Raw genomic sequence first — 14,123 nt, 5'->3', positions numbered from 1 at the left:
AATATGTTTTCACATAAGCACTTTTAAATCAACAAGTTAAAACGCGGAGAAGACATCAAGCCGACAAGAAAAAAAATATGAGTCGAAAACAGTCATACAACGACATAAACCCCTCCAGAAAACTGAATAAAAACTCAGTTGCTCCGAATGGGTAGGAACAACTAAGCTAATTACATCTACATGTTGCTCATGACAAATAAAATTCGCATTCGGTTATGTAAAAAACGGAGAAAGGTAGACAGGTTATTAAATTTGCTTCGTTAGTAGAATATATGAGTCGTCATATGTTACACATATGTTATAGAAGTTAACCAAATCGTAAAGCTGTCGAGGAAATGACTTCAACTTTTCCACATAGAACCGAATAGATCTCTTGTAAGTTGAAAGTTAAAATCCTTACATTTTATTGTGGTCAATTCGCTTAAAATAGTTTTTTAAGAAATATTCAAATACTGATGGGAAATATTTTGTTTACGAATTAAAGAAAAAAAAAAAATTAAGTCAAATAATTGTTTTCGTTTCTTCCTTTAAAAAATTAACAATAAGCAAAGATTTTAAACTACGATAACCAATATTAGTTTCACCACATGAAATAAAAAATTATGCCTTTCAAATGTGCATGTTTAAACTTATTCTGTAAAAATCTAATTTCTTTTGCTAAAAAAAAATAATTAAGGTAACGTGACAGTCCGCTATTTACGCTTAACATTGTAAATGCAAACATAACTAGTCGACAAAATATAATTTATGCGGATATAGGAATAAGAACTGTAATAACAGTAAGTATAGATATATTATAATATAAATGATATATGTTGTAGTTCTTCTGTTTCGGAATAATTTTAACACTTTCACAAATCGATTTGATTCTACTAATTAGCCCTATTTAGCAATTTTGTTTTAAATTGGCGGGAAAGCAAACACAAAATGTCTTTCAATTACGTATTACTACTTATTACTTTGATCAAACCAAAATGTCAGATAATTTAATAAAACAATAATGAATAGCTGTTTGAATAATTTTAATCAAATTTTATCGGTTGATATATTTGCAGTATATTCAGTTTACTTTATCTTGACTAGTACAAAAGTTACATTTAAAAATATATACAATTTGTTCGATATTTTTATGCAGCTCGTGATATCAGATGTTTGATAAAATCTCATCAAAATCCGTGATAATATCCAATTACGTACCTTGAATTTCTTGTATGTTATTCTACGTTAAAATTATCGTTGTCCTTCCTTGGAGCTTGGATGAAGAATTTCCGAAGGGAAGATTCCACACATTTATGACAAAGGAGACTGCTTTCACTCTCTCTTGTTACGGAGCCTTGTTGGTCTGATACAGATAAAGTCTTGTGGGTTTTAAAGTCTAGCATTGGTGATGTAGGGTCTGGTGTTGTAGACATATAGTCTAGGGCTCAAAATGAAACCTCCAGCACTGGCGATGTCAAATCGTCGGCACTGAAGAGGTTCCTCGTTGAAAATGTACAATATAGCAGTGATGGTGTGAAGTATAGCGTGGTAGATTTAATATCCAGTCTTGAAGATCTAAACCTCAGCGCTACTGATGTAAAATAAAGCATTGGCGATAAATTGAAAATCTAGCACTGAGATATATAGATCTGCGCTGAAGATATAAAGTCAAAACGCTTTAGTTTTAAAGTCTAGTGCTGCAGCCGGTTGTACGAACGTGGCATTAGCCTAATGGGTCATTAAGTCTTCATTAAGCCTTTATGGTGCATTAGGCTAATAAAAACTTAATGACTCATTAGACTAATGACACGTTCGTACAACCAGCTGCTGGACAATACCAGCGCTAAATATATGTACTACAGCACTGATAATTAAAACTCCGGCGTCAAGCATTGAAAATGTAAAATATAGCATTGAGGATGACAAGTTTAACGCTGGAGATTCAATCTCCAACAGTAAAGATGTAAATTCCAGCAATGCTGAAGTAAACTTAACCGCTGGGATTAAAGTCCAGCGCTGCAGATGTAAATGGTCATCAAAGATACCAGGCGTATAAGTTGGTTCGCCAGACGCGCGTTTCGTCGTCATCAAACTGCACAGCAGATAATGTAAGATGTGTCTTTCATAGTGTCTGATAGACCCCTCTTGGTCTATCAATCTTTATGGACTTTCAACTTCCTAAACTATTAAGCGTTTAACAACTACAATATGTATATATGTAGGCCTCGCTTTAGACAATTGAGTTGTTTTTGAGGAGTTGCTAGAAGGATGTAACCATACATAATTGTTGACGAACCCCTATTTGAGATTTCCAATAAAAGCACGTACGTAAGCAACTCGAAGACCGAACTTATTAATGACTTCCAATATAATTACTTACGTACATAACTCGACGTACAAACCTAATGGAAGCGGTTATTGCCAACCTATGAATTTTGTTAAATTCGTCGCTCATGTTTTAACTCAGTATTCTAAGACTTTTAAAATCATGCACTGGAATTTTTATCCATTGCATATCAAATAATTTTACGTTTTAAAAAAAGAAACAACTCGTGTATTTTTATTTTATCACGTGATTCTCCGGATCCCGCCTAAATTTTTACTGTATCACGTATAAACACGCATCACTATCCTATCATACAATAGATTTGAGTTATCGTTATTGTGTCGCCCTTGCAGTAATTAATGTAACTCGAATAATTCCCCTCAAAACATGATAGTCACCAGTAAATATCGTATGAAAGAATGCTCGTATTTTCCGTAGGCAAGCTCATAGACTTTTTTAGTACTGAAAATTGTAATATTGAAGTCATGTCTTTTTACTCCGTTATATTATTCCATGTAGCTGTATTTATTAGGAGAGTTATACGACAACGTCATGAACGGAGATATAACACCATTTTGTGACATGACCAAATTAATTTTGTGTGAAGAAGTCAATACCGATTAAAAAAATGAACAAAGCATTGATTTCGTGTTTTTAACTGTACATTGGCGAATGGATATCAATCTAATAAATATAAAAGAAACATAATGACCTCCTGACAACATGATTATCATGTACCAACACATATTTAGCCTTGTTTTCATTGTTTATTTATCAATAAATCTTTAAAGCCCAACAAATAAATGTGAAGAACACTATTTATACAAATGAAAAGGTCACTTTGTATTTCAAGTTGAATCTGTTTTAGACATTTATCATGTTTATGCAATCCGTTTTTTTTTTCGAGGTTTTAATTTCAGTTTACTTTATCTTGACTAGAACGAAAGTTACATTTGAAAATATATACAATTTGTTCGATATTTTTATGCAGCTGGTGATACTCTAGATGTTTGATAAAATCTCATCAAAATCCGTGATAATATCCAATTACGTACCTTGAATTTCTTGTATGTTATTCTACGTTAAAATTATCGTTGTCCTTCCTTGGAGCTTGGATGAAGAATTTCCTAAGGGTAAGATTCCACACATTTATGACAAAGGAGACTGCTTTCACTCTCTCTTGTTACGGAGCCTTGTTGGTCTGATACAGATAAAGTCTTGTGGGTTTTAAAGTCTAGCATTGGTGATGTAGGGTCTGGTGTTGTAGATATATAGTCTAGGGCTCAAAATGAAACCTCCAGCACTGGCGATGTCAAATCGTCGGCACTGAAGAGGTTCCTCGTTGAAAATGTACAATATAGCAGTGATGGTGTGAAGTATAGCGTGGTAGATTTAATATCCAGTCTTGAAGATCTAAACCTCAGCGCTACTGATGTAAAATAAAGCATTGGCGATAAATTGAAAATCTAGCACTGAGATATACAGATCTGCGCTGAAGATATAAAGTCAAAACGCTTTAGTTTTAAAGTCTAGTGCTGCAGCCGGTTGTACGAACGTGGCATTAGCCTAATGGGTCATTAAGTCTTCATTAAGCCTTTATGGTGCATTAGGCTAATAAAAACTTAATGACTCATTAGACTAATGACACGTTCGTACAACCAGCTGCTGGACAATACCAGCGCTAAATATATGTACTACAGCACTGATAATTAAAACTCCGGCGTCAAGCATTGAAGATGTAAAATATAGCATTGAGGATGACAAGTTTAACGCTGGAGATTCAATCTCCAACAGTAAAGATGTAAATTCCAGCAATGCTGAAGTAAACTCAACCGCTGGGATTAAAGTCCAGCGCTGCAGATGTAAATGGTCATCAAAGATACCAGGCGTATAAGTTGGTACGCCAGACGCGCGTTTCGTCGTCATCAAACTGCACAGCAGATAATGTAAGATGTGTCTCTCATAGTGTCTGATAGACCCCTCTTGGTCTATCAATCTTTATGGACTTTCAACTTCCTAAACTATTAAGCGTTTAACAACTACAATATGTATATATGTAGGCCTCGCTTTAGACAATTGAGTTGTTTTTGAGGAGTTGCTAATAGGATGTTACCATACATAATTGTTGACGAACCCCTATTTGAGATTTCCAATAAAAGCACGTACGTAAGCAACTCGAAGACCGAACTTATTAATGACTTCCAATATAATTACTTACGTACATAACTCGACGTACAAACCTAATGGAAGCGGTTATTGCCAACCTATGAATTTTGTTAAATTCTTCGCTCATGTTTTAACTCAGTATTCTAAGACTTTTAAAATCATGCACTGGAATTTTTATCCATTGCATATCAAATAATTTTACGTTTTAAAAAATGAAACAAATCGTGTATTTTTATTTTATCACGTGATTCTCCGGATCCCGCCTAAATTTTTACTGTCATAAGATCACGTATAAACACGCATCACTATCCTATCATACAATAGATTTGAGTTATCGTTATTGTGTCGCCCTTGCACTAATTAATGTAACTCGAATAATTCCCCTCAAAACATGATAGTCACCAGTAAATATCGTATGCAAGAATGCTCGTATTTTCCGTAGGCAAGCTCATAGACTTTTTTAGTACTGAAAATTGTAATATTGAAGTCATGTCTTTTTACTCCGTTATATTATTCCATGTAGCTGTATTTATTAGGAGAGTTATACGACAACGTTATGAACGGAGATATAACACCATTTTGTGACATGACCAAATTAATTTTGTGTGAAGAAGTCAATACCGATTAAAAAAATGAACAAAGCATTGATTTCGTGTTTTAAACTGTACATTGGCGAATGGATATCAATCTAATAAATATAAAAGAAACATAATGACCTCCTGACAACATGATTATCATGTACCAACACATATTTAGCCTTGTTTTCATTGTTTATTTATCAATAAATCTTTAAAGCCCAACAAATAAATGTGAAGAACACTATTTATACAAATGAAAAGGTCACTTTGTATTTCAAGTTGAATCTGTTTTAGACTTTTATCATGTTTATGCAATCCGTTTTTTTTTTCGAGGTTTTAATTTCAGTTTACTTTATCTTGACTAGAACGAAAGTTACATTTGAAAATATATACAATTTGTTCGATATTTTTATGCAGCTGGTGATACTCTAGATGTTTGATAAAATCTCATCAAAATCCGTGATAATATCCAATTACGTACCTTGAATTTCTTGTATGTTATTCTACGTTAAAATTATCGTTGTCCTTCCTTGGAGCTTGGATGAAGAATTTCCGAAGGGAAGATTCCACACATTTATGACAAAGGAGACTGCTTTCACTCTCTCTTGTTACGGAGCCTTGTTGGTCTGATACAGATAAAGTCTTGTGGGTTTTAAAGTCTAGCATTGGTGATGTAGGGTCTGGTGTTGTAGACATATAGTCTAGGGCTCAAAATGAAACCTCCAGCACTGGCGATGTCAAATCGTCGGCACTGAAGAGGTTCCTCGTTGAAAATGTACAATATAGCAGTGATGGTGTGAAGTATAGCGTGGTAGATTTAATATCCAGTCTTGAAGATCTAAACCTCAGCGCTACTGATGTAAAATAAAGCATTGGCGATAAATTGAAAATCTAGCACTGAGATATATAGATCTGCGCTGAAGATATAAAGTCAAAACGCTTTAGTTTTAATGTCTAGTGCTGCAGCCGGTTGTACGAACGTGGCATTAGCCTAATGGGTCATTAAGTCTTCATTAAGCCTTTATGGTGCATTAGGCTAATAAAAACTTAATGACTCATTAGACTAATGACACGTTCGTACAACCAGCTGCTGGACAATACCAGCGCTAAATATATGTACTACAGCACTGATAATTAAAACTCCGGCGTCAAGCATTGAAAATGTAAAATATAGTATTGAGGATGACAAGTTTAACGCTGGAGATTCAATCTCCAACAGTAAAGATGTAAATTCCAGCAATGCTGAAGTAAACTCAACCGCTGGGATTAAAGTCCAGCGCTGCAGATGTAAATGTTCATCAAAGATACCAGGCGAATAAGTTGGTACGCCAGACGCGCGTTTCGTCGTCATCAAACTGCACAGCAGATCATGTAAGATCTGTCTCTCATAGTGTCTGATAGACCCCTCTTGGTCTATCAATCTATATGGACTTTCAACTTCCTAAACTATTTAGCGTTTAACAACTACTATATGTATATATGTAGGCCTCGCCTTAGACAATTGAGTTGTTTTGAGGAGTTGCTAGAAGGATGTAACCATACATAATTGTTGACGAACCCCTATTTGAGATTTCCAATAAAAGCACGTACGTAAGCAACTCGAAGACCGAACTTATTAATGACTTCCAATATAATTACTTACGTACATAACTCGACGTACAAACCTAATGGAAGCGGTTATTGCCAACCTATGAATTTTGTTAAATTCGTCGCTCATGTTTTAACTCAGTATTCTAAGACTTTTAAAATCATGCACTGGAATTTTTATCCATTGCATATCAAATAATTTTACGTTTTAAAAAATGAAACAAATCGTGTATTTTTATTTTATCACGTGATTCTCCAGATCCCGCCTAAGTTTTTACTGTCATAAGATCACGTATAAACACGCATCACTATCCTATCATACGATAGAGTTGAGTTATCGTTATTGTGTCACCCTTGCAGTAATTAATGTAACTCGAATAATTCCCCTCAAAACATGATAGTCACCAGTAAATATCGTATGAAAGAATGCTCGTATTTTCCGTAGGCAAGCTCATAGACTTTTTTAGTACTGAAAATTGTAATATTGAAGTCATGTCTTTTTACTCCGTTATATTATTCCATGTAGCTGTATTTATTAGGAGAGTTATACGACAACGTCATGAACGGAGATATAACACCATTTTGTGACATGACCAAATTAATTTTGTGTGAAGAAGTCAATACCGATTAAAAAATGAACAAAGCATTGATTTCGTGTTTCAAACTGTACATTGGCGAATGGATATCAATCTAATAAATATAAAAGAAACATAATGACCTCCTGACAACATGATTATCATGTACCAACACATAATTAGCCTTGTTTTCATTGTTTATTTACCAATAAATCTTTAAAGCCCAACAAATAAATGTGAAGAACACTATTTATACCAGTATTGTTGTCTTTATAAATGGTAAAATATGTAAAACGTATTTCAAAAATGTTGCAAGGAATGTGTGAAATGTTACTTTATTGAGTTTCTGCAATTGTAACCATACTTTCACAATCTATTTCTATGTCAATTGGGTCATAAAAGTGATTTATTTATTGATTTATTGGTGTTTAATGCCACTTTCAATACTATTGGCTATTTCGTGGCGGTCAGTCTTTATTTGTGGAGGAAGCCGGAGAGACCTTAGGCAGGAAACTGACAATTCTTGTCAATTACGATTGGAGACATACGCACCTGCCACGTGCGGGGTTCGAACCTCATACCTAATTGTTGACAGGCTAGTGATACAGTAGTTGAACTACTTAGACCATTCGGTCACCGAGGCCCGACAAAATTTAGTAAATGTGTTTACCAATCTTCTATATCTGTGTCTATTTGGTAATGTATTCCTACAAATAACAAGGAAAGTAAAAAATTGCGATACATGCATCAATCATTGTATATTCATAGTTCGTCTTATTGAGTTTCTTGATGACGAAAGATTTCTAAGTTTCATCCTTTATTCCATAAACACTTTCACAATATCCACAATTCTGACTTAGTGACAGTGAGGCAACGTTAACGTAATGATGACTTGTTGGTTTTGCACATTTGCTCGGCCGTACATAATCGCTTAAAATCCACGTCATTTTGGACTCTGTTGGAAAGTTGTCTCATTCGCAATCAAACCACATCTACTTATTTTATATTGAAACACTTTCTCACGTATATCATTGCCAGATGCTAATTTACGCCCAGTCTGTTTGATATGTCGAAATTTCAAATAATTGTATTTGGCGTTATTTCGTTGGAATGTATATCATGTTGCCGTCTGGAAGTACTAACTCATAGACAGTGTAGATAAAATGTTTATCAATAATAATTTTTCAGACCTTGCTGTTTTGGATAAAGATGGCTATAGAAATATCTAAGATTTTTTTGATCAGCTTTATACTGATCCTAGTAGCATTGCTCTTTGAACTTATTGGATTTTCCACACCAAACTATGTCACTATTGATGGTGGATCATTATTTGAAGTCAATGGTGGATTATGGAAACGTTGTACCACTGTCAATAGTGTTAAATCCTGCCAGGACATATCAGGAACCGTGGAAGAAAAGGGTATAGTATGAATTAATTATAAGTAACATGTACTAAATATTACAGTGGATGACTATTATAGTAAAATGTTACTTATGTCTGAACTTTAATCAACCTGTACACCATACGTCGTTATGATTGCCATATCGAAGACCTTTTATATGGTCGCCGTGATTTTTATTTTTTAATTTCTAAGAAAGGGTAAAACCTTAACAAAAATCATCAAAGTTATCAGAGTTATAATTTGTGTACGTCATCGTTTTTTGTCTTCAAAAGATTCATCAGTGACCCTTGAATCAAAACAGGCCAATTTAAGTTCGAAGTTGAAGAGAATTGAATACCCAAAATTCCGACAGGTTTTGACAAATACAGCTAATGTATTTTAGACTGATAGCCACAAGACTGACAAGAAATGTGATTACTTTTATCTTGAATGTTTTTTGGTGAAATACATGTATATCTTTATACAAAGATAGTTGATACTATATATGTTTTAACACATAAACTTGCAAAAACGAAAATATCTTTAGCTGCAATTTGGTCCTATTGAAAAATATTCAACAAGTTATACCTTATTCAATTTGTGATTGGATTCTTCTAAAAGAGCATTGTGGGTGAAATCTTCTGCTTAGAAACACCCCCCCCCCCCTCCCCCGCCCCCCCCCCCCCCACTTGACATTCCAAAATGATGATCATTTGATTTTTTATTGTTTTAATCATTTAATGTTTGATATTTGATATGCAATCTGTATCCTTAAAATTTGATGCTACCATGATTGTTCCAAAAACTAGCATCTAAGGTTGTTAACTCTAGCATCTAAGGTTGTTAACTTTTGTTTTTCTTCAGATTGGTTTAGAGCCTGCAGAGCTATGAGTATCTTTGGATTCATTTCCCTTCTGGTTGCAGCTGTTTTGACCGGGTTGAAATTGTTCCTTCTCCGAGAGATGAAGCCAATATTCTTTGCTTCTATTGGGACAACATTTTCTGCTGGTAAGAACATCGAGATTTTCTAAAATTTATTCTTAGTATTAATGAAAAAAATTAGTAACAGTATTAACTAATCTGAAGATCAGAATAATGCAGAAGTAAACATTTATTGAAGCTATCTCGCATAATCTCATTCTAAGTGAGAAGCTCGGTGTAATGTTTTTTTTTTTTACTTTATAAAGTTTAGACAATTTTACAGTCAACTTATATCATGATCATCTTTCACTCAACATAATACTATAGAAGTTATCGATCGGAGATGAATTATATAGTTCCTTTTCAAAATTTGATATCCGAACAGCATCTGTTTAACAGAAGCTTTAGTAAAGTGTTTTAACTGACATGCATTTTTTAAACATACAATCTAGATCGCCCTTTCTCAATTACTTTTAACGTTTCCTCCGTTTGCAATTATCTTTTCCATACTTTTAAGCAGCACCTGCATACGGAGTATTTATCTCCCAGTTGATACCATATTACAAAGCTTGCATTTCCTATCATGATTTCCTTGATAGAGGATTACTGCTTACAAGAAAGATATTGAATTTATTTAAGAGTTCCATGTGGTGAAGTTGAAATCATCCCTTCGAACATTTTACGGACGCCACCACGAGTTGGTTGACTGTTATCAAATATCTGTTTCACATATGAGGACGGATATGTTCCAATTGTTCTATTCACAATCTCGTACTCCATCATCTCGAAAGATACTTACCGAGTTAGACTTGAAAACAGGTTTGTACTTGCATGAGTAACACGACGTGTGCCACATGTGGAACAGGATCTGCTTACCCTTCCGGAGCACCTATGACCAACCCCTGTGTTTTGTGTGGTTCGTGTTTCTCAGTCTTTATTTGGTTTTCTATATTTTGTTTTGAATACTGTTGTGTATCTTTTGGTCGTTTTTTCGTTTTTTGCCATTGCTTTGTCAGTTTCTTTTCGACTTGTGAGTTTGTATGTCTCTTTGTTATCTTTTGCATTCGCCGTGTATACAACAACTCGTAATGGCAAAATACAGAATAGAACAAAGATGAATAGTAGTGGCAATTTAAATAATATCATGTCTTTATGTAATACCCGCTTTATAAAGACGCTTATGCGAAAGTATGAAAATTACGTATTCACCTGAAAGCAACATAAACGCTATAAATTGGGTTGACATCTTGTATTCAATATAGTAACCCTGGACTACTTAAAAAAAATGATCAATTGTAAATTTCAAGAAAGTAATTTCTCTGTGCGTGACGCATTTAAAAGACTATTTAAAGAATAAAAGCGAAAAAAAAACTGATTTATCAATTAATTTGTTGAATACTGATTTTCTCGATTGATATGTTGTTCTTTTTCTTTTCAGCATTTTTCATTCTTGTTGCTAATTCACTCTACGCAGCCAACATCGACGATGTATCCGTAACAGGATATACATCAAACTATGGGTATTCATTTGGTTTATCTCTAACCGCAATGTGTATTGCTGTTGTTGCTGGAATCATCATGATCGTGGATTTGTTTATTGGAACAAGTCTTAAAAAGGTTCAGAGTAATTGATTTCAATTGAATTATTTCAATATATATGTATCCATGTATAAAATGTTTATATCAAGTCTGTTTTATTTGTTACGCCCTTAATTTAAAAATACTATATCATATCCATTGTCTGGTTGAAAATTACAAACTGAAATAGTTCTGAGACTCATAGTCAATTGCTCTCATGGTCAAACTGGAAGAGTAATCAACTGGCATTGACTGATTTATTATGAGGTATTTGAAGCCCAGTGATGGGAATATAATGCAATTGTTTGAGGACTTCGCTTATTGTATGATCTTTTATACTATTTTTTTCTGTTTCTCTCCTATAGCAACAATAATTGCAGCGACGTTTCCTTTTCAATCTAAACTGTTCTAGATTATTAATTTTTTTTTAATAAGGGAGCTACCATTTGATTTTTATGGGGGAGGGGCTAGGATGAAATTTGAAAAAAATAGGCAGGACAGGAGTTTTGAGTAAAAAAAAAGGCAGGATGAGATTATTTGCAAAAAAAAAAAGGCTAATGACAATTTAGTTAAATAAAAAAGTCAGGATAAACTAAAAAAAAAAAGGCAGGACCGAATAGAGTGAAAAATAATGGGCAGGACCGAATAGAGGGAAAAATAAAAAGGCAGGACAAAATTTTTCATCCTAGCCCCCCCCCCCCCCTTTCCTTTCCTTTTCAAACTAATTAAAACTGTTCTAGATTATTAAATTTTTTTTAATAAGGGAGCTACCATTTGATTTTTATGGGGGAGGGGCTAGGATGAAATTTGAAAAAAATAGGCAGGACAGGAGTTTTGAGTAAAAAAAAAGGCAGGATGAGATTATTTGCAAAAAAAAAAAGGCTAATGACAATTTAGTTAAATAAAAAAGTCAGGATAAACTAAAAAAAAAAAGGCAGGACCAAATAGAGGGAAAAATAATGGGCAGGACCGAATAGAGGGAAAAATAAAAAGGCAGGACAAAATTTTTCATCCTAGCCCCCCCCCCCTTTCCTTTCCTTTTCAAACTAATTAAAACTGTTCTAGATTATTAAATTTTTTTTTAATAAGGGAGCTACCATTTGATTTTTATGGGGGAGGGGCTAGGATGAAATTTGAAAAAAATAGGCAGGACAGGAGTTTTGAGTAAAAAAAAAGGCAGGATGAGATTATTTGCAAAAAAAAAAGGCTAATGACAATTTAGTTAAATAAAAAAGTCAGGATAAACTAAAAAAAAAAAGGCAGGACCGAATAGAGTGAAAAATAATGGGCAGGACCGAATAGAGGGAAAAATGAAAAGGCAGGACACAATTTTTCATCCTAGCACCCCCCCCCCCCCTTTTCCTTTCCTTTTCAAACTAAACTGTTCTAGATTATTAATTTTTTTTTAATAAGGGAGCTACCATTTGATTTTTATGGGGGAGGGGCTAGGATGAAATTTGAAAAAAATAGGCAGGACAGGAGTTTTGAGTAAAAAAAAAGCAGGATGAGATTATTTGCCAAAAAAAAAGGCTAATGACAATTTAGTTAAATAAAAAAGTCAGGATAAACTAAAAAAAAAAGGCAGGACCGAATAGAGTGAAAAATAATGGGCAGGACCGAATAGAGGGAAAAATAAAAAGGCAGGACAAAATTTTTCATCCTAATTGTCTTGAAAACTCTAATGCGTTCATGAAATATGCAAATTTTTGAGAGTGGAATGTATTTTTTGTAAGAATTTCCTTTTTGAGAACAGGATTTTTTATCATTACAACTGTTTTCACTAATGAAAAAATATCGTTTGCCTGATCTTTTTTCAACTTAACCATATACCGGTGAGGGGAGATAAGTTAGATGATCCAATTTTGTAAAGGAATGCATAGTAAACACAACTTATTTGTTTATTGCAGGAAATCGAGTCCCATGACCCTATTTTGTTTTATTTTCTAAAAGCATTTATAAAAGCTATCTTCTCATATTTTATTTTTAAATTTTATCGTTTAGTTTTCTTTCTATTCACACAAATTGATTTTTCCATGTACATATTCTATAATCTATACAGAATCTGACAATAAAAACTCTGTGGCCCATACATTAATACAATTTTGACATTTTCATATTATCAGTATTTTGAATTTAAAAAAATGAAAAATAAATTTATTAAATTTAACTCACACCCCCCCCCCCCCCCTTCCCCCCTCCTTTTCCATCTACCTTAAGAGAAATAATTTCTTTCAGTCAATTGCAAATTTGGACCGTTTAACCTTTGGTAGATCTTTTTTGTAGTTTTAATAGATTTAGATTCTACCACTGCATCGAGTGTGATCTACGATATTTCTCCTCTCGAGACAGTTAATTTTCAAATTTAAGGCTTGCATAGCGTTTTTAATAATTAGAATTTAAGTATCAAGAGAGGCGAAATATCCTTTTGCACAATATAAGGTGGCGTTAACTATTTCTATAAAGATGTTTAGACAAAACGTATCTTTACTTTTCAATGATCTGCAAAAAGATTATTTATATTTTACGTCATCTTGCCTGGTGGTCTATTTTCTTTCGTGACGTCACAATAGGGAATTCAGAGAAAAAAAAAGAAAATTTAACGCCATAATTGTATTTTTGTCTAATAAAGCAAACCACATGTTGATTGTAAAAAAATAGTTAACCAGTCGTGGAATTATAAAAGAGATAAATAAAGGGAGATATCATACCGGGTATACTTTATAGTGAGACAGTAACCCAACGACACAGTAAAACTAAGACATTGAGGGGTCAATATGTACAGTCTTCAACAAAAGAAAGATGCATATAAACAAAATGTCAAACTCCCAACTACCTTCTGTCTATAAAGTTTGGAATTAATTTAGCATTATTTACCATCAAAGATATGCCGACAAGCACACGATAAGGTGGTGTGGTTGGTAAAATTAGCCCCCATTTTTTTTTAATCTCGATCATTGGAATTACAAAGCGCTACATCAACGATGATACATTGAAATCAGTACATGAAAAACACTTACTAGTAACTCTTTAA

General features: G+C 33.6%; 1 protein-coding gene across 2 annotated transcripts in view; it reads left to right on the top strand.

Annotated features, from left to right (window-relative positions):
* LOC127723983 (uncharacterized) overlaps positions 1-11,201 on the top strand; it is a 40,048-nt gene extending 28,847 nt beyond the window's left edge. The window contains exons 1-4 of one of the 2 annotated variants that reach the window (XM_052230691.1): positions 664-779; positions 8,400-8,631; positions 9,458-9,601; positions 10,953-11,201. In XM_052230691.1, the coding sequence (XP_052086651.1) occupies positions 8,421-8,631; positions 9,458-9,601; positions 10,953-11,146 (549 nt within the window). In that variant the 5' untranslated portion in view covers positions 664-779; positions 8,400-8,420 and the 3' untranslated portion in view covers positions 11,147-11,201. Of the gene's footprint in view, positions 1-663; positions 780-8,399; positions 8,632-9,457; positions 9,602-10,952 lie in introns of those variants that run through there. The other variant, XM_052230690.1, reaches the window with a different exon arrangement.
* Positions 11,202-14,123: the final 2,922 nt, after the last annotated feature.

This window comes from Mytilus californianus, unplaced genomic scaffold, assembly GCF_021869535.1.
Source record: "Mytilus californianus isolate M0D057914Y unplaced genomic scaffold, xbMytCali1.0.p SCAF_14, whole genome shotgun sequence".
Taxonomy (NCBI): Eukaryota; Metazoa; Mollusca; class Bivalvia; order Mytilida; family Mytilidae; genus Mytilus; species Mytilus californianus.
This window is presented reverse-complemented; position numbering and strand designations above follow the sequence as displayed.